At 44.1% G+C, this 25,862-nt stretch overlaps 2 protein-coding genes across 6 annotated transcripts; one reads left to right on the forward strand and one right to left on the reverse strand.

Moving 5' to 3' along the window:
* Positions 1-7,819: 7,819 nt before the first annotated feature.
* Positions 7,820-11,086, forward strand: LOC100115504 (translation initiation factor IF-2, mitochondrial). 2 transcript variants are annotated; one of them, XM_016985458.2, is made up of 11 exons: positions 7,820-7,953; positions 8,156-8,309; positions 8,394-8,698; positions 8,780-8,940; positions 9,012-9,238; positions 9,305-9,575; positions 9,654-9,907; positions 9,977-10,238; positions 10,324-10,488; positions 10,554-10,872; positions 10,974-11,086. In XM_016985458.2, exons 1-10 carry the CDS (start codon positions 7,916-7,918, stop codon positions 10,865-10,867), a joined length of 2,151 nt encoding a protein of 716 aa, XP_016840947.1. In that variant the 5' UTR covers positions 7,820-7,915; the 3' UTR covers positions 10,868-10,872; positions 10,974-11,086. The 2 variants fall into 2 exon arrangements, with proteins under 2 accessions (XP_016840947.1, XP_001600208.1); XM_001600158.4 differs by lacking the exon at positions 10,974-11,086 and having other exon boundaries at positions 10,554-10,954.
* Positions 11,087-11,233: 147 nt separating this feature from the next.
* On the reverse strand, positions 11,234-25,223 carry LOC100115542 (NGFI-A-binding protein homolog). 4 transcript variants are annotated; one of them, XR_004344848.1, is made up of 10 exons: positions 24,446-25,223; positions 14,999-15,100; positions 14,777-14,914; positions 14,194-14,705; positions 13,500-14,002; positions 13,169-13,361; positions 12,541-12,692; positions 12,256-12,461; positions 12,106-12,183; positions 11,234-11,709 (listed from the first exon to the last, which is right to left on the reverse strand). XR_004344848.1 is itself a non-coding variant. In XM_031928664.1 (10 exons), the coding sequence occupies exons 1-10, from the start codon at positions 24,654-24,656 to the stop codon at positions 11,575-11,577; spliced, it is 2,235 nt and encodes a 744-aa protein (XP_031784524.1). In that variant the 5' UTR covers positions 24,657-25,214; the 3' UTR covers positions 11,412-11,574. The 4 variants fall into 4 exon arrangements, 3 of the variants coding, with proteins under 3 accessions (XP_031784524.1, XP_031784525.1, XP_031784526.1); XM_031928664.1 differs by having other exon boundaries at positions 11,412-11,709; positions 12,256-12,466; positions 24,446-25,214; XM_031928665.2 differs by having other exon boundaries at positions 11,504-11,709; positions 12,256-12,466; positions 13,169-13,343; positions 24,446-25,054.
* Positions 25,224-25,862: the final 639 nt, after the last annotated feature.

The following is a 25,862-nucleotide window of genomic DNA, read 5'->3' on the forward strand; positions in this document are numbered from 1 at the left end:
TTATCAATTACTCGCGAATAAATCAATCCGGCGCTAATTCTTCGCCGTCTAACCCCCCGCCGTTGGCTGCTCGTCATTTCTCATCCCGCGCGCTGCAGCGACGCGATATGCAACATCGCAGCGAGTGTATGTATCTTTCTCTCTGTTGTATATATACGTTATGTATAGGTATAGATATGCAAAGGAAAAATAGAAATTTCCTAATGCAGCGCATTGTGTACCTGCAGCTGTAAACTAAGAAATAAAGCAATGTTAGTATTACCAAGGACTTTTTGAAAAATTCGCCATTTTCCGACCCAACTCCGATTTTTAAAAGATTTCCTCGGCGTTTACACAGTATATTATCGGGGACGCTCGCTCGCGTGGAGCGAACATTATGACACACCTCGAGCTCGTCGATTCATCATGCGCGCCGGGGATTCGCGCAGCCGGCACAATGGAGAGTGGGAACGAGTTTTGCAGAGAATTTTTGATTATTCATTCTCTACTCTCGCGAGAGAGGCGAACGACTGTTTTCAGCTGGCTTTTGTTTAGCTGACGGTCGAATGTTTTATTTCCTACTCGTATCGGGAAAGTAGCATTCTTTGCTTTCCGTCGCGAATAAGTAGATAGACGCAGAGTACAGTCGAACAAAAGTCGCCGCATATTAAAAGTTCAGTCGCACTTGTTCAAACGCTCAGCTTCTTGAAATGCAGTGCATGACACCACTTCGCCTCAGCCGAGTGAGCCAGTGCATATTATAAGTAGCTGCACTGGTTCTCTGCGCGGGCTGAGGCTGACCCAACAGTCGAAGGATAAAGTAGAAGAGAGCGAGAGAGAGAGAGAGAGAGAGAGAGAGACAAGAGCTCGCGGTAACGCTAATGGTTTCTGTCATTATGCGAGCTACAATTATCGCAGAGATTGATGGAGCGGCGCGGACTATTAAGTGGTGGCGCGGCGATACGCACTCGCGCGGGTCGTCGGGCAGAGAAACTCCGAGAGTAAGAGGAGGAAGGCGTATACGCAGACAATGAGAACACAAGAGAGAGGGAGCTTCCCTTCCGAAGGGACAACAAATGAAATACCGGCCGTTAAACGACCGGGACTCTCGATCCGGTTCGGATGCGCGAAAAGTCGAACGACGCGCGACTTTACTGCGCCTTATTTATAGAACGTACACCGACATAATATATAGATAGCGCAGCGGACGGCCCGAGAGATAAGCCTTAATTACTCAAAGCCAATGCGTGTATGCACGCACATTCGAGATTAAGGAACCGGCCAAAAATACGCGCTGCGCGTTTCGAAAGAGGTGGGGGGGGGGGGGGGGAAGCGCGTACGTGTGCGTTTTACAATCTTCTCCCTCCGTACGCGCGTATAGCACTTTCCACCTGGTCCCCCTTCGACAATTGCAGCGCCGCAAAAATGCTTCGGTAATAATAAGCGGCGCGTCAGTCGTCGTCGGATACATATAAAGCCGGGGCATAAATTCATTTAATTGCAGACTTCGGCGCCGTCGTAAAGTCGCAACTTTCCCTCGGGGATAATAAGCCGTACACATACACCGCGGCGATTTCCCTATGTCCGTTTCAATACTCGCGCGCAGCGCTTTTACGATTGCACTATATGCGCGTAAAGCTCGTTCTAAGTGCTCCGCCGCGCGCGCTGTGTTCGCGATTCGAAGAAGATATTCCTATAGCGGAAAATGACGAAACGTATCCGAATCCCCGAAGAAAGCTTCGTCAGGATAGCGTATACCTATATGGTCACTAGCGGAAGGATCATCCCGACAGCTGTGCGCTCGAAGAATTCGTAATGAGCGGTGGCGCTGAGAGATATGAAGATAACCTTGAACCGCGCGGCGCAGAGGTCAGGCGCTTGCTTGCGAATTAGCCCGCTTCAGAGCTCGCCATTCTTCGGAGGCCCATCGATGGCGCCATCGATCACAATCTGTAATCGATTCCGCGTGCCGCGCGCGCCCCGCCGGCCTCTAATGCAAATACCTTTCTCTCTCTCTCTCTCTCTCTCTCTCTCTCTCTCTCTCTCTCTGCTCTTGTGTGCGCGTGCGTCCGTGTGTCTGTGTGTAGGGGAGGATATCGAGAGAGGCCGTGGCGATGTGCAGCGCTGGACCGGTGCTTCGAAACTTTTTGTGCGGTGGGATATGTTTTGCGGATTGATTGCTCATCGAAAGCGACTATTGAATGATTTCTCAAGATGCTTGGGTACAGATATACTGTATTTAGCTAAAAGCTCGTAGTTTCTTCGAGTCAGTTAGCGTGGAAGAAGGATAATAGTCAAAAAAGTTTTGGACTGATGGCCCTACCGTCATCGCTCGAGTTTTCGGCTTTCTAGTCTTCGGCGAGCGGCGACAGGTGGCGCACACGCACTTCTACATTGACCTCGTCACAATTTTCGCGCAATTTGTGTATGTAGGGGTATAAGAACTACCCATGCGAAAACTGTCCGGTTGAGCCTGCAGCTCTCGGGCCGCTCGTGCTACAACCGCACGGAATAGTGGCAGTGCTCTAATAGAACTGATATTCGTTCGTTATGTTCTGTTGCTTTGAATTTTGACGCTAGTAAAATAGGTATTACTTATAAGTTCTATATACCACTGATGATCAGCATGCTCGCGCGCACGACTTTGAGCGTGGCGGAACTTCTTTCTCTACGGACTTGCGAGCCAAGCAGGCTCAAATTATCGGCAACGACGCGCACTGACGTCTAAATCCAACATCTTTATTGTGCAGCCGCGGGATAGTAACGCATATACGTTATGCACGTTGCTATTATGCGTCCGTATGCAGTCTCCCTCGCCCATCTCGAAGCTCGCTTCAATTTACGGAATAACTAATCTCCCGGTCGTATAGTGTTTAGAAGAGAAAATCCTCGCGGCGAGTTATTCATCCAGTAGCGATAAAGTACAATTAAACGCACTCTTCCCGCCTTTTTGCACGAGGGAGAGAGAGGGAGACCGAGGGCCCCGAGCAAGCGGCTTCGCGCAAAAACCGAGAGGCGGTCGTCGTGCAAAGCCTAATTCATGCGGTCATTGTTGCCACTCTTCGCGTACAACCGCAGACACACGGCAGTTCCTGAAGATAGCAGCCAGTCGAAGAAACTTGAAATGTGTAACGGTAATCTCATTTCCAGCACCTTACTGCTCGCGCAAGTTGAGTCAAAATCCAGCTGTTTTGCTACTCGACTTTGTCGTTTGTGCGCATTCACGCGGCGGGACGATAAACTCAAAAGATACGGGAGCTGCCCTTTCAATGCATTGTCAGCAAAAATGATCGATATATGCTGTTTTAAGACCACTTTTTCTCAACTCCAGAAAATTACTGCAAAAGTCCACTATCGTTCGATTTTACTCTGCGGTTTTGTAACCTCCCTCGTTAACTCGTCGAAGCGCGAAAAAAGCTTTGGAACATTCACTTTGAATTCCTCGCATCTATACGTATACAGGATAAGTAGAGCGTCGGTTATGCGCGGAAGCTAAATTTTAACTCAACTCAGCCCTCCGATGATCCGAAAATTGAGATACTCCTTCGACCCGCGGACTAAAGTGCACGAAAATTGTTTCCTTACGGACCGATTTCGCGCGAGAGCATAATCTTCGAAATTGCTTATCTACTACATTACGCGATCGTATCGGCCACACCTTTGAAAGACGCCGGCGAAGATGATGTTACGAATCACCGTGCCAGGCTCGGAAAATCGGGTTCGAAATTAGGTATTATCTGCAGGTTCATCGGGTTTTCCACGGAACGAAAAAGAGAACATTCTCGTTTCAAAGTTGAAAGAGCAAAAAGTTACATTGGAATAAGTATTTATTGCAAAGCTTTACCGAACATCCAATGAACACCAATCAAGCCAATACTAGCCAATGGTTGATACTTTTTGTCTCGGAGGTGATAGCGCAAGCAAAAAGTTCGTCGTGAAAATAGAAAGAAAGTATAACAGGAAAATTTTCGAAGTCTCCACCGCATTATAGAGACGGAATTTTCACCTCTATTCTCGCGAGCAAAAGAAAATTTCCCGCAACGAAAACAAAACAAACGCTTTATAGTTACACATACGTATATAGAGAGGAATCGGCATGAAGCGAGCGTTAATTTACATTGGGAAATTCCATGCGCTATACACCCCCAATGTAAAAAGTTAATTCAGCATAGCGGCGGAGGCTAATACACCACCCATGCGAAGATCAAGAGATCAACTGTCCCGCCAGCACAGCGATCCCTCAGAGTGTCTGAAACCGCAAAAGCACTCAGAAGTCGCGATACATAAGCCCTGAGCAAAAACACTACACAGCATCCACTCCCTCCCAGCGCGCCGGTGCACAATGCGTCGGTATAATATACACGCGAGAGCTATTACGAGGGACTAGGACCGGCTTGAAAGAGAAGAGCTGCGGGAGAGACACACTCTCCCATAGAGTCGCCCGCGTGTATAAATACGCGATGCCGCCGCCGCCGTGCAGTGGTACCGTTAAACGCGCATATATGCCCGCGTGATGTTCGTCATTATACGGGATGGGACAGCGCGCGCGCGCGCGAGTAGCCGCCGGCTCGTTAATCATACTTCGCGCCCGCGCCCACTCTATTACGGATCAGAGCTTGTATAGTGCGCGCGCGCGGCGCGAGCTTTTCATTTACTCCCGCTGATATCGCTGCGAGAGAGAGAGAGAGAGAGAGAGTGTGTGAGAGCGCGATCGGCGTGATTGATGCGACTCAGACTGTACGCGCGGAGATAAGAATCGATTGTATACATCCTGTGCTCTCGAGATATCCCTGATGTTGTGTGGGGAGGGTTATACCCACGCACAATTAACGCGAAAAAAGCTCTTGCGCGAAATCAATTTCAAAGGCGCGCTTATACGCACTCTCTCGCGAGTCTCCGCGCAGCTCAAAAGAGAGGACGACGCGGCGGGCTCGCGGAGAATGGAAGCTATTTCCCGCTGGTAACGGTCGCACTCGCGCGAATGAGGAAACGCATTGTTCGCTCGCTCTGGCCAGCTGCTCTCTCTCTCTCTCTCTCTCTCTCTCTCTCTCTCTCTCTCTCCCGAGTTCGTCCATACCTTATTTCCGCGTGTGCGAGCCGCCCGCGACGCTATCTCTCGATGCTAGCTGCGCGAGTCTTATTCCGCACAGCTTTATGGATCCTGTGCGTATACAGCTGCTGAGGCCTTACCGAAAGTATACAACTCGGCGGCGCTTGCGGGCTTTTTCTCTGCGGCTCATCCGCGCGCGCGAGTTATGCTGATCTAGCGAGGGATAATTGCGCTGATCGCGTCGTCGGATTTCCGTATTTGCCGCGAACGTAAATCCGTTCGTCGCTCCGAGTAGACTCGCGTCCTGATGAAAATCCTCTTACGCTTAGGGTATAATATATGTTATAGTAGTGCGTCGCAGTCGCGCCGCGGCGCCGCGTAGAAAAAACGCGGCAAAGAAATTTCCTGAAAAGCGCCGGCACACCGCGCGTCTGCATAGCCATCAGGGGGTAAGACGAAGCGAACAGGAACAAAGTGGAATGGCCAGACAAAAAGCACAGCGAGGGGGAGAGTGCGCAAACGTATATGAACGGAACAAGCAGCTCTCGAGCGAGCGGCGCAAAAAGAGCGAGCCTATTCTCTTTCGAGAGACTCGCGCGCGGCTCTTCCCAGAAGAAGGGACTGGACAAATATTCCAGAACCGAATTCCAAGAGAGAAAGGACCGAAGCAATATCCCAACTCGGTGCGCCGACTCGGAGTTTCTCGAGGTAGAGCAGAGCGACATGTTGGCACCGGCGCATGTGCCAGCAGCTGATCCGCATGTTTTTAGGTATTTTTCGTAGATCTTTGCGTAGGAGTCTATTAGGGGTGCGAGAGAAATGTTCAAATTAAGAGTGAAAGTGTGAAGTATGAGCTTTGAGAAATCAAGTGATTTTTCTCTTTTCTCAAATGTTTAGGGATTGCCTTTAGGAATTAGGCCCAGTGTAAAACTGTTTTATTTTTTCAACCGCTTAAATAGGCCCTAATACTACGGCCTATTCCACGTGCGTCACACTCGTTTGAATTATTTATAAAATTATCAAAATAACAATAAAATAACATACGGCAGCAAAATACAACGGTGAATTGTTAAGAGTGTCCTCTCGGTTTCTATAATAGATTATCGCAATAATGTGCGGTAATTTTTGCAGTGAAAATTTCTCAGCGTTACATAAGAACGAAGCGAGCCGGAAATCGCGCGCGCGCGCGCGCGCTATTTGATTAAACGGCTACACGACTGCTCGCGAGGAGAAAAAGAATTTTCCGTATAGTATGCGGAAACGCGTAGGACTTGGACGCGACAGGCGCCTCGATCTTGCTCTTTTCGCGCGATGCGTTTTTGCGCGTCGATGTCGAGGAATTTTACGCTTACAAATTCACGAGATCGCATACGTACATTATTGTTATATAGATCTCTCAAAAGCTAATTGAGAAACAACGCTTCATTCGGCGACGCGCAAAAAGGTCGAGGAACGCCGCGCGAGATTATTATGTACAGCGAGCGCAAAAGGAGGAACTCATCTCGTCTTCTTCCCCCCCTATATCGCATAGCAGCAGCCTCTCATGAGCGGGGACATCCATATACATGCGCGGAAAACGAGCGACGAGAGGTGCATATAATCAACGAGAGCAAATACGTGCTTATTCTCGCCGACGCTCCTTTTTTCCTTCTCGTCTCGAGTCGCGCGAGTCTTGGTCCTCTTGTTTTCCCGCTGCGCTGTGTGCCTGCGTACCAAGCGAAAATATGAATGTACATATTCAACGGGAGGAGAAGAAGCTGAAGAAGAAGAAGGAAAAGAAGGAGCAGAGGACGACACGACAAGGCTCTCTCTTTTGCGCGCGAGCGAGACTCTTTGTTGCTCGAGAACACGGCGTGTGCGAATATTATTCGGATAAGCCATATGTGTTTCCGCGAAAGGAGAAGTTAGGGAATAGTACGAGGCCGACAAAAGATGCGCTGCTGTTAAGGCACAACAAGTGTCACAGTTTGTTAAAATCGCTTTGGTATACGCGAGAAGTATTTAAACGCATTGAAACGGAAGATTAATTAAATTTAAAATTATATGAATCGTTTTGAAGGTGCAATCTCGTGAAATCGGGAAATTCTAATTCCTTTTGATATTTATCAACGGTTGTCGACTTACCATTCATAGTTGCACATCATTGATTCTACTAATTTTACACGTCACGGTGTTTTCAAATTATTCTAAAATTATATTATGCAGGAGCGCAAGGGTATTATTTTTTGTGGGTTGCAATAAATCAATATCAAAGAATATTATTATTATCTATTATTATCTTATAATTTAAATTCGCGTAGGCTATCTTCGCTTCAGCGAAACGTCACGGGTTGTCTATTTGCAGGCGCGTTTGCCATGCAAAAATGGGTCATTTTTATCATACTTAAGTACTATTACATAATTGTGTTAAAGTTTACAAATGATAAATAGTATAAGCACATTTCGAATCAAGGGTGTAAGCGCACTTATACCATGACACAAGTAGTAACATTTCAGTGTTTTGTTTTAGATTTCTCAAAACAAAATTGTTCTTGCTACTTGCTTTACTTCTTCATATATTTCTTCATCATACTTAACTTATCCCTATATTCTTGGTCCATGCGTAGGTATAGCATAAATTACTGATTTCATGTATAAATCGGTTATATTCTTCAAAATAGTACAGCTTCATTAAGCGATTGCATGATTTTATTATTTGACCCAATCAATCAATTAATTAAAAGATTTCTCATTATTCATTATCTTTATGCCCTTCCTCGGTATCCTGCCCCCAAAACCCGTAAAATTTGAAATCAGTCACGTGACAACTATTCCCGCGCGTCGGCGTGTATCAGTTATCCCATTGTGAATGTACCCTAAGTACTTGTTTTGTGTCAGTCCAAAATCATGGCAGCATTGTTGATCAGAACGTGTCTAAAACGAAGGTAAATATCTCGTATAATATCAATTAATTCATGAAAATGTCTATTCGTTCAAATGTTTAATTATTTAAGTTATCATTTGAATATTCGTGGAAAACTTGTCACATTCATATTTTTAAGACTAATCATAACCTTAAAATGTAATATTATCGTAACACCGTATTTTACTTTATAAGTAATCATTATTTTTTATCGCTTATTTCAGTATTCCAAAAAGTCTCCTATGTGATAAATTTTCAAATGACTGCAATGTTAAATTAAGCATTGCTCTTCTTGATACAACATGTTTGCAATGCAATTGCTATCACAGTACACCTGTTCTTTGGAAAAAAAGAAAAACTACAGAACAGAAGAGAAAGGTAGAATTACACACATATTGTTAATAGTGCACAAAAATAAAATAAATTGAGACTAACAAAGTTATTTTCATCCATCTTAAACAGTTACTGAAATTAAAGGAACTGGAATTACTTAATCCAAAACAAAAAAAAAAAAGCGAAATAATTTCTGTATGGAGAAATATGACAGTAAAAGAATTGGCTGCATCGGCAGGTAGACCTATCGATGAGATCTTGGATGCACTCTTTTTTGTCGACAACCAAAATGTTTATGATCAGAAATCTATCTTCAGTGATTTGCCTGTTTTATATGAAACTGTCAAGAAGCTTGGAGCAAAAGTCAAAGTTATAGCTCGTCCTGATATAAAAGAGACTGATGACAATGATGAAGGTTGCGATGCAGTGAAACCGTAAAATTTCTTTCTCATTCCTGTAACACTAGTTCTGTTAATGGTACTTCCTTTTAATTTTTGACTCAACATAATTTTTAGTCCTCCACCTGATCCAGCAGATCTGGTAAAGAGACGTCCAGTGATTACAATAATGGGACATGTTGATCATGGAAAAACTACATTGTTAGATTCTTTAAGGCATTCGTCAGTTGTAGATTCAGAATTTGGAGGAATCACCCAACATATTGGAGCGTTTAATGGTAATACAATGATTTCTGTAGATTTTTTTAGATTAAATTCAAATATCATATAATTTTTTTGTGTGTTATAGTTACCTTAGAAAATGGTGAAAAAATGACTTTTTTGGATACTCCTGGTCATGCTGCTTTTAGTACAATGAGAGCAAGGGGGGCAAACATAACTGATATTGTTATTCTTGTTGTGGCGGCTGATGATGGAGTCATGGAGCAGACCGTACAAAGTATAAACATGGCAAAAAATGCTAATGTTCCAATAGTAGTTGCTGTGAATAAAATAGACAAACCAAATGCAAACATTGTAAGCTTTTTTAATTAATTTAATTATTTTAATATTTCCTTTAATATTTATTTTTTTTATGCTTAGAAAAGAACACATCAAATGTTAGCTGAGCATGGCATTCATGTTGAAGATCTTGGTGGTGATGTTCAAAGCGTTAATATTTCTGCTTTACAAGGAACAAATCTAAATCAGTTGATGGATGCAGTATTAGCACAAGCTGAAATTATGTCTTTAAAAGGAGATCCAAAAGGGCCAGTAGAAGGTGTTGTTATAGAAGCAACTTCTGATCTTCACCGAGGAAAACTCGCAACCGCCCTAATTCAGCGTGGCACTCTTAGAAAGGGAGACGTTTTAGGTGAGTCTCTAACCACTGTCTTGAAACATCAAAACTCTTGCATCTTTCTCTATTATTCGAGAACAACATTTTTTTCAGTTTGTGGCTTGGCATGGGCTAAAGTTCGATCCATGTTTGACCACTCTGGATCAATTATTTCTCAAGCTGGACTTTCAGATGCTGTACAAATTATCGGTTGGCGCGATTTACCAGTAGCTGGAGATGAAATTTTAGAAGTCGAAAGTGAGAGAAGAGCTCACATGGTTATGAAGTACAGACATGCAAAACTTGGTGAATCTAAATCTGTAGAGCAAAAAATAGTTGCTGATGAAAAACATCAAGAACACCTAATAGTAAAAAATGATTTCTATTTTAAATACCTTGAAAGTCTCAAAACGTACTAATAATTTTTTTTATTTTAGGAATATGAGAAGAAAGTTCAAAAGAAGCGGCTATTAGGATATAGAAAACTTAAAAGGGAGGGTCCAAGAGAAAAAGAGAATGTTGAAGATACTTTCCCAAGAGTCAACGTAATTATCAAAGGTGATGTACTAGGTTCCGTGGAAGCAATATTGGACGTTCTTGAAACTTACGGTGACGAAAAGAGATGCAAACTGTCGGTTGTTCACTACGGCGTTGGACAGGTTACAGAAACTGATCTCGATCTGGCAAAAACGTTTGATGGTACTGGCAAATTCCATTAACTCAGTAGTTTATCTCGACAATAAATGTGAGAGAATAAATTTAATAAAATTCAATTCTTTTTTAGCTGTTGTATACTGTTTCAATACTAAGGTACCAAAAAATCTTTCACAATTAATTAATACAGAGGGTATAAAGGTTCGTTATCACAATGTTATATACAGACTGATAGATGACTTAAAATTAGAAATCAACAATAAACTTCCACTAGTCACAGTAGAAGAAGAAATTGGTAAATAGAAAACATATTGACTTGGGCAAGTTTGAACCATCCATTTAATAACACAATTTTTTTAGGCGTGGGAACTGTATTACAAGAGTTTGAAATTAACGAAAAGCGAAAGAAAGTCAAAGTGGCAGGCTGTCGTTGTACGAAAGGTTCGTTCAAGAAATCAGCTCTCTTTAAGGTCATTCGAAATGGTGTAGTTATTTACAATGGTAAGTCGTCTTCTATAAGACATTTAAAAGAAGAAGTAGAAAACGTTAAAACCAACATGGAATGCGGAATAAAACTAGACGGCGCTCAAGTCGAATTTAAGCAAGGTGATGAAATTATTTGCTACAAGCTAGTCGACAAAATCGACGAGACTGACTGGAATCCTGGATTTTAAATAATGTATATGAATTATAGTTATGAATTTTTATAAAAAATGGTACTTCAAGTACTCTAAAGTTTGTAAATATATACATATTTCTAATTGCTTTTTTTATTTACAGCGTCAACAATATCTCGTAATTCCTTTTTTTTTCAAAGGCCATTATATTACATATTACTTCAAATAATGAGTTCCTGTTTTCAGACCAGTGACAATAAAGTAAAAAATATGATAGTTTTCGGGTATTTGTTTGGAAATACAATTTCTATTTTCGTGAATTAAAGTAATATACCAAGTAGATTCAAATTTATCGACCAACAAAAAACTCTGATAAAAAGGCCTTGATAACATTTGGAGTTTTTGATCTAGAAGCCGCACTCAAACGATCAAAAGTTTTAATTTATTTGACGAGTAATTTCGTTGATACCTTTGTTATCTGCAGGTACATGTATCATCGATGAATGCCCTTAATTCTACTTCTATTAATATATATTTACTAATTACTAATTTAAATTAACAAAAGTGGTAGGACAAAATGAGTGATTGAAGATTCATGCGCTTAACAAACAATTTCATTTTATCTTAAAGTATATTTACAATTCGCTTATATTTATATTTCGATCGATCCAAAAGATATAATAAAATGTCAGATTTAATTAAGGTGATAGAATTTTATTTTCAAATTAGGCTTGGAACGTATAAAACAAATTTATTTTTATTGTTCAGTCTCTTCTATCGCGTAGCGTAATTTCTTCCTTTATTGCAGGTTGTTCTTTTGTCATTGGAGTAGGTTGATTGCGATTCATCAAAGCAGGATTGGCTACTGCTATGATGTTATCCCCACATGATGCAATGACCTATAATATCCAACAATTACAATTTTTACGATTAAAAAATGTATGTGTGATGGATCATTTACAATAGAAGTGATAACTTTTAATTACTTTACATCGAAATTAGTTTATGTATAGATATCTACTAATAGTTTGGCTACTATACAAAATAAGCTCATATTTAAATCTGCTTTTATTATGGCTAAATTCCTCTGCCAAAATTTGAATTGAATTTATTGATTAAACAATGATCTGAATGTCGATTGTTTTTACTGCAGTCAAAACAATCGAAGACGAAGAAAGAATAGATGCAATTTGACTGGTGGTAAATATATGAGAGTTACAGACAAGAAGCTCGAGCTTACAAAAAGTTATCACTTAAAAAATGATGATATGTACAATAGATATGGATTTCCGTACCTTTAAATTAAAATCATTTTCTTTATCCATCATGCAGGATACGTCGTCATCTTCTGCAGCACCTCGATTTTGTACATCCTACAACAATCGAATCAAAATATGTATCGTTTGTCCAACAACGCAAATATCGGTTTTGCGAGCAAAACTTACATGCGTCAGGGGCGCAGAACCCGAAACATCTTGATCATTGTACACGCGGACGGCATCGTCCGAATCGATGCCCATGTTGTCTTCACAGTCGTCATTGCAATCATCCCAATCATCGTCAAAAGACGAATAACAACCATCCGAGTCTTCGAGTCCGTCGACAACCCCGTCGAGGAGTATACTGTTACCGTCAGTGCAAGTTTGCCAAACTGGACTGTGAAATGAAATACTAAGTTTAAAGTGTCCTGATCAATTTTAGAAAACGTATGGAATATCGAAATTTCTCACCTCGATATTGATTTATGGCCGATTTTCGAAGGTCTGCGCCGACGTTGGCGCTTCCGGTGTCGATTTTGATGCACCTGTATCGAATTGCTATCAGAATCAGTAGCTATCGGGCCTCGACTATAGCCAGTGCGATTGATCTGTGCAGTTTCCGCCTAGAACAGGGACGTATCTGCTACAAACGGTATCGAACGATAAATCGAAAAAGGAAAAGAAAAAGAAAAAGAAAAATGTTTATTAAAGTACTAAGCCGTGTTATAGAGTATGATAGAACAGATTATAGTTAACAGACGTTAGTAGTAATGTTTCATGCAGATAAAATCAAAAGTCCAACAAAGAGAAGCATGCGTTTCGAGTACGTAGAGGAACAACAATATTGCACACGTTTTTGCAAAGCAAAGCTTCTACCCAGCATACTTGACCTTTTTTACGAATCCATTAGTGGAGCATCAGCGCGCGGCTGTCAGCCGCTGGTTAGTACGTGCCGTATTACAATTAACAATGCACGCTTGCGATTAGCGACCAACGATTTATAATAAACATGTAGACATATATAACATATGTGCGTGTGAATGTGACTACATCAGAGAGAGCGGTCCCAGCTTTACTTTTGCGGAGGCGGCGTGCTAACCTGCTGCTGGGCCGATTCAGCGGGATGCTCCCTGTTGCCGGCAACAGAATCGTCCTCGCAGCGCAGCTCCAGTTTTCGCCTTTTCGCTGAATCGCCGCTCGTCGGGGCTGTCAGCAGCGACGAGTCGTCGCCGCCCGACAGGTCGCCGTCGCCGTTCTCCCTCGACGACATAATTCTGAGCAAATTGTTAGAACTAAAAGCGACTCGATTATCAAAGTCTACGGATTACATTTAAGTCACCTCACGTATACGCGCTTTGTATCGATACAATATGCATTAGAGTCAGATGTTTTATATATTATTGTTATTATGCGTAAACATCGCTACTTACGAAGAGTGTAGCAAACTCTTAGTGTAGTAGTGTCCGGAGTCGCGCACGACGCGTCTCGCGAGTGGAAAGAGCTCGTCCCTCCTGGTGAGAAGGGCCGGGACGAATCTGCAGATCTGAGCGGCGGCCTCGTTTACCGACACCTCGTGCAGCGTCAGCGGCTTCTCCGGCTTTCTCTTGCAGTCGAAGCGGCCGTATATGGCGGCATACTTGCGAATCTCCTCCATCCGGCGAGGATCGCTGTCCGGCATGGCCATGACCATCTCCAAATGTTTGCACATCTTCTTCTTGATGCCGCTTTGGGGCTTCGGGTTGGGCGGCCTCAGAGTCGCGGCGAGTCTCTCGGCCGCCTCGGCGAGCCGCTGGACCTGCGACTCCAGCAGTATCGGCGTCGCCTGCTGCAGACACAGCGTCGGACTCTGGGGCGCGTTCGGCATCACGCTGTTGCTGCCCGGACTCGGCGTCGTGCCCTGGCTGCCGCACGAGCTAGACTCGTAATTCGTGACCTGTTGATTGAAAATTCATGAAATAAGCTTTTCTATGCATGAGCATCTCTGCGAGAAATGTGCATTAACTTTGTTCGAAAATAAACACGTCGCGGCAGATGTAGCTCCTAAACTTTTTGTTAACTTTTGAACAGAGTCATCGCCTATTTCCCACATAGAAATGCTCCAAAACTGTACAGGTAAAATCATACCTGCATCATCCCGGGACTGCGGGAAAGGGGTAGGCCGGTAGCGATGACGGACTCGGCAGCCGAGGGCATGGCCTGCTGCATCTGCAGGCCGGCCAAGGCCAGACTCGAGCTTGTCGCCGGGGGACTGAGGCTCTTGCGTCGCTGAATGGGACAGCAGCCGGACGCAGCGGAGAACTGACTGAGCAGCTGGTTGCCGCCTGCAGCCGACTGAACGAGCGGACTGCCTCCGCTATGACAGGCCATACTCGGGGGCGTGGCGGCAGCCGGGGCCACGGGCAAGCCCAGCGAAGAGCTCGCCGTCAGGAGTTTCGCCGCGCTCTGGGAGGCTATCGAGCTGACCGCTGCCATAGCCGGACCCGCCGATGACTGGACCTGCTGCTGTTGCCTCGTGTTGGGACTGTAGCTGCCGATGCAGGGGAAGACGACCGGCGTCGTGGACGGCTTCGCGCCCGACGTCGTCGCCGTCGAGCTATTCGTGGAGGGAGGTGCTAGGACGGGCGTCTGAAACATAGCTGGCGCGGGAAATTCGATTTCTCCTCGGGAAACACTGTGAAACACGACTCCCCGTGGAGGAGAAAATTACCGGGATTGGTCAGCCACTCCTGAAGAGCTTTCTGCAGTCGCCGCACGTGAAGGGGTTTACTGGCCATACCCACGAGAGCCATTATCTCGAGGAACTCTTCCTCGCCGGCGTCGCAGAGCTGCTGCACGTCGTCGCCACCTGCGCTGACAAAGAGGAGCATGAATATTTTCCGTTGCACATTTGTGCAGAGTCTCGTCGCAAAGCAACACTGCCGACACGTACCCATTTCCAGGAGGGTGTCGTAGTAGGTGAGCAGCGAAGCCCTCTGCATGACGCGATACAGCTGGAGTTCAGCTTCGTTCTGCGGCATGGAAGTCTGCACAACTGCAAGCAAATTGATGACGCGCGTTATAGTAGTCTCCCCCGACTGATACGCATTACGAGAAAAAGGTAATTGGAATTTTTTCGGCGCTCGCAGTAACGATCTGGGAACGAACGCGCCGCGAGGATAAAAAAACAACAAACTTCGCAGCTGGTCTTTTAAGTAAATTTTGCTGAAAAACTTTTCAGCCCGCGTACCTTCTTATAATATACAGCGCGTATCATCGGCAGTAGCTACACTCGCGCGGCGAGACTCGAAGGATTGCGCGCAGGGGGATAAAAAGAGGTCCTGCGCGAGCGGACAGCCGATTAGTTGTTGCAAATTTCGCGGAACTCGGGGGAAAAAGTTGCGCGTGCACACACGTACGAGAGAGCGAGCGGAGAGATCGCGTATAAATTAATAGGCTGCATGGAAGCGAGCGCGCGCGCGCGCGAGAACGAAAAGCTGCTGCAGGAGGAACGGCCGCATCGGCCTGGCTGTAAAAAGAAGGATCAGTTTGCGAATCGAAAAAACTGACCGACGTCTCTTATTACACGCGGAGCTGCTGCTCTGCGCGGTCTTTCGTTGCCCTTTCTCTCTCTCTCTCTCTCTCTCTCTCTCTCTCTCTTCTTGTCTTTCTCTCTTGCTCTCATTCGCGCGGGCAGCGTGTATGCGCTCTCTCACGCACTGCGCGCGCACGAGTTATTATAATAACGGCGCACCAGAGACACACTACTCGGCTGCAACGCACCCACGTGCATTTACGGTGTCTTATTGTTACTTTTTCCGTCGATCGGCCGCCTGATCGATGAGTTTGTATCAAGTTTATGAGGTCATTCAATTAGCAAACTTTTAACTGCATGCGCTTATTTTGTGAAGCGTGTTTTGATTATAATATCATTATAGCTACCCGGTAATATTAGTCATTTTCGCGGAGCAATAATTCTAAGGAGCGATAGAAATCGGCGAGCTTTTGTGCGATAAACCTAGAGCAGGGAACTTGCAAAGCTCGGCTTCTTATACACTATACGCTAGCGCACATAATGCTAGCGAAAGAATAAGCGAGGAGCAAGTCATTGGCCGTTATAGGAGAGGAGGATTCAACGACGGACGTCGAGGAGGACGCGCGCTGGCGACGACGACGCGGAGGACGACGACGACGACGACGAACGGGAGATGGTTTTTTTGCCCGGCAGATAATAGCTGCGCCGAGAGGAGGAGAACGAGACAATGGGCAAGACGAAGGAAGGAAGGCAGGGAAGAGCAAGTTGCGAGTGCGGCGAGGAAAGGATCGAGCGAGCCGGAGAGCGAAAGAAGCGTAGAGGAACTCATTTCTTTGTGCCCGTGATACTTGACGTAGCCGGAGTGAGCGAGCGAGCGAGAGCGCGCGTTCTCTCGTTGGCAAGTTACAAAAACGAGTCTAGTTTCTTAGCTGAGGCGGTGGCGACGAGGCGGCGGCGGGTGGCGGCGTCGGCAGCGGTTAGTATTTCGCTTTTTGCTGGCATTGTAATCAAGGAAGGGTTAGGCGAGTTTTTGCTCGACGCTCTTTCTCTCTCGCTCGCTCTCTCCCTGCCTCCCTACGGCCGAACAAAACATAGCTTGCGCTCTCGCGCAGGCAGATGGACTGAGTCGCCGCTGGCTCGCTCGCACGCACGCTCTCTCTCTCTCTCTCTGCAGCTATCCGCTGATGCCATCCGGCGGCCCCTTCCTTTTCTTACCGTAGCAGTCTGCAGCAGAGCCTGGCTTTTTGTTCCACAGTTTTTTCGGCCAGCGCGAGCTGCATTCCCTGCGCAGAGGCGATATATCGCGCTCACCGTGCGCGCAGGGGGATGCGGCCCCACCAGCGCGCGACCGGCCCCTCCGCGCTCCCATTGGCTCGGGCTGGGCCTGATTTTTCCTGCGCCTGCCTACTACCCTCACCCCGAGCGCGAGTCCCTCTCCCAAGCGACTTCACCCCTGGGCTCGGTCTCCGGCCACCCCTCGATCGCGCGCGCACGACCCTACCCCTGCGACAGTCAAAAAATGGCTGCGGCTTGCTCGGTGTGCGCACTAGAAAAATGAAGGATCACACACGACGACAATCCCTTCGCCATTCTTGTACCCTTATGATGACTGCAGTACGTTGCAATGCTCGATTGTTTCTTCCAGTGCGTGCATTTTTTCCCCGCCTATTCAAACACGCGCAGCTTAGGCTGGGCTATACAGCCCAGAGAGCCGTTGGGCTGTTTTTCTAGTCACTCACGGTTATTTTAAGTGTCGCGTAAGCGCGCGCAAGAGAGAGAGAGGGTTTCGAGACGCTATGCGCTTAATAGGCTCTTCGCATGCTCAAATGAGAGAGAGAGAGAGAGAGAGAGAGAGAGAGAGAGATAAAATGACAGTGCCGGATTCGCTAACGCGTTACTTTCAACGAGCACCCTTTGTTTCTTTTTTCTAATTCTCTTTTGGGGCGCCTTTCTACACAGAGCGGGGATACGGCTCTGTGTGAAGGAGTTTGCAAAACGGCAACCGTTATGATACTATAATGCTACCATTAACCTTTTAAATTGGATTCTGCACGCACTAACGACTATTTTATAATTTGAATTTTAAAGTACTGTTCATTTGATTGTTTGCATCATTGTAAAACACAGTGAAATCTCCTGTTGTTTTTTATACATAATACTATTACAGAAACATCTTAGAAAATTAAAAAACATATATTTAAAAAATTCAAAAGAGTTTTAAGCATTGGGTCGTGGTTTCTAATTTTCGAAGATAAGAATTTTCTAACAGCTTCTGAACTATGAATCAAAGGGTATTATTGATATTTACTGTTTTTGGAAATGCTGGGAGCTGATAAATAAGTTAAAATAAAATTCATCATGTCATTATTTCAATTGACTGATTTGAGATTCTGGTCCTAATCACCGATGCCAAACAAAATGTGAAATTTTTATCTCATGTACTCGAAGCCACAATGAATGTATTAATGAGTATATTTTGAGTTTAGTTTTATTAGACAAGACGTTTCGCACTATTGCCATGATAGTATAAACAATATCCATTAATTTGTTTACTGAGATAGCATGACTTAATAAAATAAAAGTTGACAACTTGATTCGCTCAAGTGAAATGAACTGCAGCGCATGCGTATCATACAAACTTTGTACAGATAATGAAGTAGAGCTGTATGAAATATAACAAATTTAACAATTAATAAAATCAAACTAATTTAATAGCTGGTGATTATGCTAACCTTATACCTCACATTAACGTCTTTCTACCTTTTCCAGAATTTTCAGCAGATTCTGCGCAGAAACTCGGCAGGCGCGAATTTTTTCTGAGCTGAATATGGGCAAAAGTTACTGCGAATTAACTGCTCGGCCAGAATTATAGCGCATTCTTCAATCTCCACCAGGGTATTTCATCTTTATTTTATATATATTATACGATATACGTTTTTAATATGTAAATCTCTACACAATCATATTTGTTGAATTGAATTCTACAGTAAAATACAATAATTCAAAGTGTGTGTAAAGAAGTTGCGTGTACAAAATACCTGTGTACAGTAGGATTTTGTTGTGGGAAATTCGGTTCTGCAAAGTATATTTACGTAAAGCAGCTTCGATGTTGTTTTAATAATCATTTCAAAAATCTCCCAATGTTTTTTTGTGGGATATAACAAAGTAGTAAGTGATTATTTATGCATAAAGCTATAGACATGGTCGAGCTATGTACATGCATGCAAAAAATTGAAGTATCTATTTGTGGATTATAATAAATCAATACTCCGGTTGCAGCTTTATTCATCAAATTTGGATAATTAGAAAATGTGTACTCATATAAAGTTCAACCCGAGTTTCGCGAATTCATTTTACGCACACTGCAATGAATCTGATCACGTATATGAAGCAGGACATTATATAGTAACGTCGCTCTCAACAAAGACAAGCACATCCCAAATCACTCACAAAGAGTAGGACATTTCATTTCCCTCCGCGAGGAGCAGCATAGTTCAAGCTTTTGCCGCGGAAAATATAGCACTTTTCCTATCTTTGCCGCGAAAACTAGCACATTTCACGTCTTTGCCTCGAAGTCTTTGCCTATAGCGCTTTTCACAAAAACACTAGCAGTTTCGGGGCTTTATGCATAAACAATTAATAATATTTATGAATGCCAAAGCGAGCTATCAGCTAGTAAAAAAATTTTAAATCATCATTAGTTTATTTCATACTACAAAGAGCATTAGTTTGAGCCGTGAAACGTACTACTCGTTCGCGGCGAAAAATGAAAAGTACTATAATATAGTCTTTGCGGCGAATAATCAAATGTACTAGTTTTTTGTATTTAGTGAAAAGTACATATAAGTTATATTATATTAAGAAATACACATTGATGGCGATGTATGTGAATATATATATATATATATATATATATATATATATATATATATATATATATGTGTGTGTGTGTGTGTGTGTGTGTGTATGTGTATGTGTGAGTGATGATCCATGCACTTTTCCTACTTTTGCATACGCACGTTCAGGCATTCCAAGTCGAAATCATTATCCCTTAACTCAACTCTATCTCACGGCTAATTTCTTTTGGCCAGTACTTTTTTCACGAGACTAAATTTATGCACGGCATAAAAACTCTCCCAAAATGTCTTCAGACGGACGGAGCTCCAGCTGATCGAGCGCCGCGAGCTCGAGTGGTGCAATGTGTACACGCGCAGTCTTAGCGGGAAAGAGAATTTTTTTCTTACTTTCTTCCACATCGTGCGTCATAATCCGGTAGGGTGATGCGCCAGTGTGTCCTGCCTATGCATTATTGTCGTGCGCGCGGTGTCGTGGTCACCCTTTATCCCGGCGGTGACACCCTTTCACCGGCCCGCGTATGCAAATCGTCCGCTCGCTAGCTCACCGCTCTCCCAAGCATTATCCCGTAAGATGGAAAAAATCTTCCCATGCACGTGAGCTAAAAGGTGCGATAAAAGAAAAAAAAGCAAGTCTAGTCGCGAAATGTCGACACAGTGTGTCCCCATATGCACATATAGATAGGAGTGATGATGCGCATGCTACTACACTATGCGAGGCTAACTTCGCACGCGTTCGCTGCGTATACTTCATGAGAACGAAGCTGCTCATAGGTATTCTAACTTTTTTTTTAGCGCATCCGGTTTGTTATTTGATGGCTGTTGATAAATTATTAAGTAATCACGCGCAGAAAAAAATTCGTATCACGTACGATCATCTCATTTTATAATGTTTGTATTGGTTTTGCGTTACGAAAGTATAAGGATGACCTGCCATCGGTAAAGAACTGTATCATTTTATTTTATATACATTAAAACTACTATGTGTAATTTAAATTATTTGAAAAAAAAACTTTGCTATATTCTACTGCTATTGATCTCTACACATTGTATTATGATCGTTGTGCCAAACGAATAAATTAATTACTGCGAGACCTTAATTTAATATTCTGATATGATAATAAACGTATGCGATGCGTATAATATAATCGATATTTGGTCTTGCACCATTATTAAATAAATAAATAAATAAATAATTTTGTTGTACGACAAAGCAACATTTATGCATAGCAGAAAGTGTTTGCAATCATTTGAGTACCCACATACGCTAAACAGTATGCGTAATACATACAATATGATTGACAGAAAAAGTCACACTTGGATGAGCCGACAGGAAAACTTGCATGACAGAGTTGATAGCAGCAACTCGCAGGGGGAGCTGCGCAGTTTGCCGCGTGGGAAGGGGAGAGAGACAACGCGTGCGCGAGGAAAAGGGTGAAGTAATTGAAAAAATACTGATTCATTGATTCTCGCGGGTTTAATGATACTTTCCCAGGCGAGCCCTACTACGCGCAATGTGTATACACATCTCCACCTGCAGAGCCGATTGTTGGAACCTGAAGATTTGCCTCGAAGAAGCGAGAAAAAAATAGCAAAAAATCGTCAGTCCGCATTAAGCTCATCTCTCGGGTCCGCCGTGTATAGTATTCAAGCGCGTGCGCGCTGTCCCCGCAAAAAGCCCGCGCCGCTCAGTTGTGTGCGCGCGCACGCCTCGTGTATGATGTATAGCGCTATAGCGGGTATGTCGGTGAGCGGCTACGGCTACACAGGTATGTTAGCTATAGCTGCGCGCATGTGTGTGTGTGAGAGAGCGCGCCGGCACAGGCGATCACCTGCCCCGGCGTTCTCTTCGAGTTTTTTACTTCCGCGGAGGTGCAAGAAACAAAAAACTGGAGAGTCGAAAAAATTAATATATTCACGGTCTCTCTCGTGGGAAAGTCGCCGCGCGATACCCCTCGACTCCGACGACATTATTGCCGCGTGATTATTATGTTGTTGTTCTCGATCATCGACTTTTGCTGCATCGGTATAAATAATATATTATTGCAATCGCGACTATACATTACATGGGCTGAATTTTGAGTTGCTTGTGTATTTATAATAATTTCGTAGTATATAGGTGCGCGAGCTTATTTCCATATCGCTATCTATAAAAATTGTATAAATTAAAAAATAAGTAATTATTGTGCGAGCCGAGGTCGGTTCGTGCGTGCACTCAAAACTTTAAATATAACGTTCACATGATAAAATTAGATTGTGAAATTGTGAATCATAATGGTGCAGATTTAAGCCCATACATACACAATCACAAAATATTTGATGTACGTATAGTGAGTTGAGTATGATCATCGTCGCTCTCAATGAAGGACTAGCACATTTTACTTTTTGCATGCAAAGACTAGCACAATTAAACTCTTACCGCGAAGACAATATTTTTTTATTCTTCTGTATGATAAGAAAACGGGCGCGAGTAATTGAGGATGAAAATAAAAAATTCGCTATATTTTAACCAATTTTAAAAATTAAAGTAGAATTTTTCGCAAAAAATGTGTTTTTCGTAAAAACCGACACTTATATAGGTACGTAGATATCAAATAAAACTTGAATATAAGCTGTTATTTAAACTGTTAGACAACGCTAGATATTAAATCATAAAATAAAGTTAACATTATGCATGTTACTTGTCATAAAGAAAAAAATTATACGTACTAAAATGGTTAGTTACAGTAACAAAAACCGCTTGGCAAAATACGCACCAACTATTTTTTTCGTTAACCTTACTTGATAACTTGATAAATGTTACCAAAAAAGCAGGTAACTTACCAATTATTTTATTATACTTACTAAGTACTTGGTAAGGTTAACCAAAAAAATAGTTGGTGCGTATTTTGCCAAGCGGTTTGTTAATGTTACCAACCATTTTTTTCCGTGAAACAGTGAAAATGGCAATTTTGCCTTAATTCGAGTGATTCTTCACTTTTCCAGATTTAAAGAGTATCGGTGGCAAAATTTAAAAAATGCACTTTAACAGGTTCCAGAATCTTGAAAAAATCTTTTTAATCTTCAGCTTTCGGACCTTATACTCAATGCAAAATACATGCTAAGAACAAAGAAAAACGTAGACGAACCATGGAAATCTACTGTAGGACATTTTTTGTAAGCTCGGCTTTTTGTAAGTACGGTTTTTACGTAAACTAAAAAAAGTAGCAAAAAATAAGTGGCTTTACTGCGCAGGTCATAACTTTGCGCCTATGAGAATCGAAAGATATTCTTCATAAAAAAGCAGAACAGTTGACCTTCAGTTGAAAAATAATCATCAACAGTATATTAGATACCAAGTTATGAACAATTCAAATAATAGTGTAAGGCTAAATTTGCCTCTTTTTTTGCAAAACCTGATCTTTTCAACTAATTTTCAGTATAATTCAGTTACTCGTTGCTTTGCACAGAAGCATCTTTTTTAAGTGATTCTTATTTCAGATTAAAAGTTTTTTTTTCTACTGTTGTTTTTTTTTCATGAAAAATATATCTTTTCACCTTTAGATGCAAGTTATGCTCAGCGTAGTATAGACGCTGATTTCTTGTTTCACGCATAAAAAAAATATAAACTATACTAAAAATGTCCTACAACCAATTTCCATTGTTCATCAACCTTTGTCTTAATCCTTTGACATATATAAAATAAGGTATGGAGATGATCTGCAGATTCGCCGAAAGTGCTTTTTCGGAATTCGTCAGATTCATACTTATGGAGCTTGTGAACATTACGAGTTAGGTAATAAAATCTATGCATAACAAAGCGCACCGACGCGTCAGTTATATCAATTAAGGTGACTTTTGAATTAAAATTGTTTTTACAAACTCCAATTTAATACAAAAATATCACTTTTACAAAATATTCGTTTGCACAGCTTGACTTTTTTATAACTATAGCAATTACTAGTTGAAGCACAACAAACGCTTCTCCGCAAACATGCTCGTTCAGCAAAGAAATTGTAGTTTGAGTGCAGAATATATCACAGTAAATATTAAATAAACGTTTCGCCGAGGGGGACGCATAAAGAGCGCCATAAAGATTCTCATTTTTATATCCTTATCGCGCTCGCACAAAGCGCTCGAGAGATGCGCGCATTCATGTAATTACATAATTGAGCTGGGAGAGAGCAAAGTCGCGGAGAGAGAAGTCCCTTTTCATTTAAGCGTTTTCAAACGCAATCAGCCTCGCTTACCGTGACAGCGTGAGCGATCTTGTTTAGATTGCATTATTGTAAGAGCCGCGCGCGGCTATTGAGAAAACGTGCGCGCAGCCGAGCGTATCTTTTTATTACTCTCTCGGCGCAGAAGCGCAAATAGAAATGCGAGTGAATATACATAAGGTCGGTGCCTGCAGCTGCCACGCGATTGCGCGCCGGGACGTTGACGGTGAGTACTCGAAAGATTCATTTTTCAAAACTCCGATCGATCCTTTCCGACCTTCGCCGAGGAAATTTGCGGAAAACTCGCGCACATAACAAGTAAGCATACTGCACTCGTTATAGTTCGGCGAAGCTGAGGAAAGGAGCGAGGAGAGGACAGTAGCAGCGGCGGTGAGAGGGAGAGAGGGCCGCGGGCGGGAGATTCGTTTTTACAGCGATTGCGCGGTGGCGGCGCGGGTAGAACCGAAAGTAGCGCGCCGGAGAAAAAGCCTCTTTTTGCAGCATCCCCGTCCGCTTTTTACGAGGCCGAACTGACTCACATCGCCTTATACTCGCTCTCTCTCTCTCTCTCTCGCGGCGGCGGCGGCGGCGGCGGCGGCGGCGGCAGCATCCTGCGCTCTCGGCGGCGTCGATGAAAAAGCGGGCGCCGTGCCGGCTATATATCTCTCGCTCGCCCGCTTCTTCTCCAGATTGACGTACACTCGTGTTGTACGTATACGAAAACGCACACACATCGCGTTATTTTCCGCGCCGTTCTCTCGCGACCGGTATATAAGATACCATACTAAGGAGGATACATTTGGACGTTGACTTACCGGTACCGTTGACGTTCCTGCCGAGTATCCGGACCGGCGCGCTGCTCTTCGGCGGACTGGCGAAGACAGCGGCCGCGTCAGCTGCGACGGCAGCGCTGCCGCTCGTGCTGCTGGTGCTCGTCGTCTGGGCAGCGCTGATGGCCGTGCAGGCAACGCTCGCGGGCACCGGCGAGGGCGTCGTCGCGACGCTGCGGGCCGCAGTCTCCTCCATACCCTTTCGCGCTCCAGCGCGAACTCCTGCAGGCTGCCTCGAAACTGCTGCCGCTGCTGGTCCGGTCGAGGCGGTGGCGCTGCTTGCTGCACTCTACTGCCCGCGGTACTGACGCATACATTCGAAAGACAGAGCCCGCGGAGCCCAGAGGAAGAACCGCATGCACTAAGCAACACCAGCTAGCTACTCAACTCGCCACACAGCACACAGAGGCAGAGACAGAGGTAGAGGTCAGTTAGATTCTATATACAGAGAGACAGAGAAGAGAAGAGAAGAGAAAGAGAGGCAAGCGAGGAAGGCTAACGCACCGCCGCCCGCGCGACTGGCGTGTATCGCACGGAGACGGAATGGTACGTATGCGAGAAAGAGAGTCGTCGTCTTCGTCGTCGTCGTCCGACAACAGCGAAGCGTATCGTACGGTAGCGCGGAGCGCATTGTTTGCCGCTTTCTCGCGGGAGAGAGAGCGAACTCTACCGGCGACCGCTAAGGCTCTCTCTCCCTCTCCCCACCCGTACCGCGCGCAGGCGACAGCCCTCGGAGCGCGCTCGCTCCACCCCGCGAGCGGCTATATATATATATATATATATATATATATATATATATATATATATATATAGAGAGAGAGAGAGAGAGAGAGAGAGAGAGAGAGACAGACAGACAGGCAGAGCAGCCCCGTATTGCATGCCTCGTGCAAAAAACGCCTCTGCCCTCTCGCGCGCGAGTCTCCGCCGCTACCCTGCGCTACCGCTACCCATCTCGGCGCGGTGTATAGTCCTTCTCTTCTTTACCCCTCTACTCTCCTTATACCCGCCCGTTTTTTGCCAAGCAAGAGCGCTCCTTCGCGCGCGACAACTACTCCGGCGCTCCTGCCAACTCTCCTCTCTCGGCTCTACTTTTTTCTCTTTTTCGCTACTTTTTTGCACGACCTCTCTCTCTCTCTCTCTCTCTCTCTGCACGCCGGACCTGCCCAACGGCCGATATCTATAGGTATGTACCCACCGCGGTGAAAAAAAATATAATGCGCGCAAAACGCTACGGAGCCCCGCAGAAACAATGGAATGAGCGCGATTCAATGTGCTCCCGCCGTATTCTACTTTTACGATCTTTCTCGGGCTATGCAAATTCGTACTTTTATATATTATGTACCTATAGACGCTTCTGGGCCTGAGAACCGCAACTGCGCGCGCCTTCGGGATGTTCGTTGCA

Source organism: Nasonia vitripennis, chromosome 4, assembly GCF_009193385.2.
Source record: "Nasonia vitripennis strain AsymCx chromosome 4, Nvit_psr_1.1, whole genome shotgun sequence".
In the NCBI taxonomy this organism is placed as follows: domain Eukaryota; kingdom Metazoa; phylum Arthropoda; class Insecta; order Hymenoptera; family Pteromalidae; genus Nasonia; species Nasonia vitripennis.

What these genes read in the sequence shown, in the direction of transcription:
- LOC100115504 (XM_016985458.2), top strand. Translation starts at nt 7,916, where the DNA reads ATGGCAGCATTGTTGATCAGAACGTGTCTAAAACGAAG. An exon ending in ACAAACCAAATGCAAACATT is followed by an intron (nt 9,239 to 9,304) that starts GTAAGCTTTTTT and finishes TTTTATGCTTAG; the next exon opens with AAAAGAACACATCAAATGTT. An exon ending in TAGAAAGGGAGACGTTTTAG is followed by an intron (nt 9,576 to 9,653) that starts GTGAGTCTCTAA and finishes CATTTTTTTCAG; the next exon opens with TTTGTGGCTTGGCATGGGCT.
- LOC100115542 (XM_031928664.1), bottom strand. Translation starts at nt 24,656, where the DNA reads ATGGAGGAGACTGCGGCCCGCAGCGTCGCGACGACGCCCTCGCCGGTG. An exon ending in AAGAGTTTGCTACACTCTTC is followed by an intron (nt 13,362 to 13,499) that starts GTAAGTAGCGAT and finishes AGTCGCTTTTAG; the next exon opens with TTCTAACAATTTGCTCAGAA. An exon ending in CTGAATCGGCCCAGCAGCAG is followed by an intron (nt 12,693 to 13,168) that starts GTTAGCACGCCG and finishes TCCCTGTTCTAG; the next exon opens with GCGGAAACTGCACAGATCAA.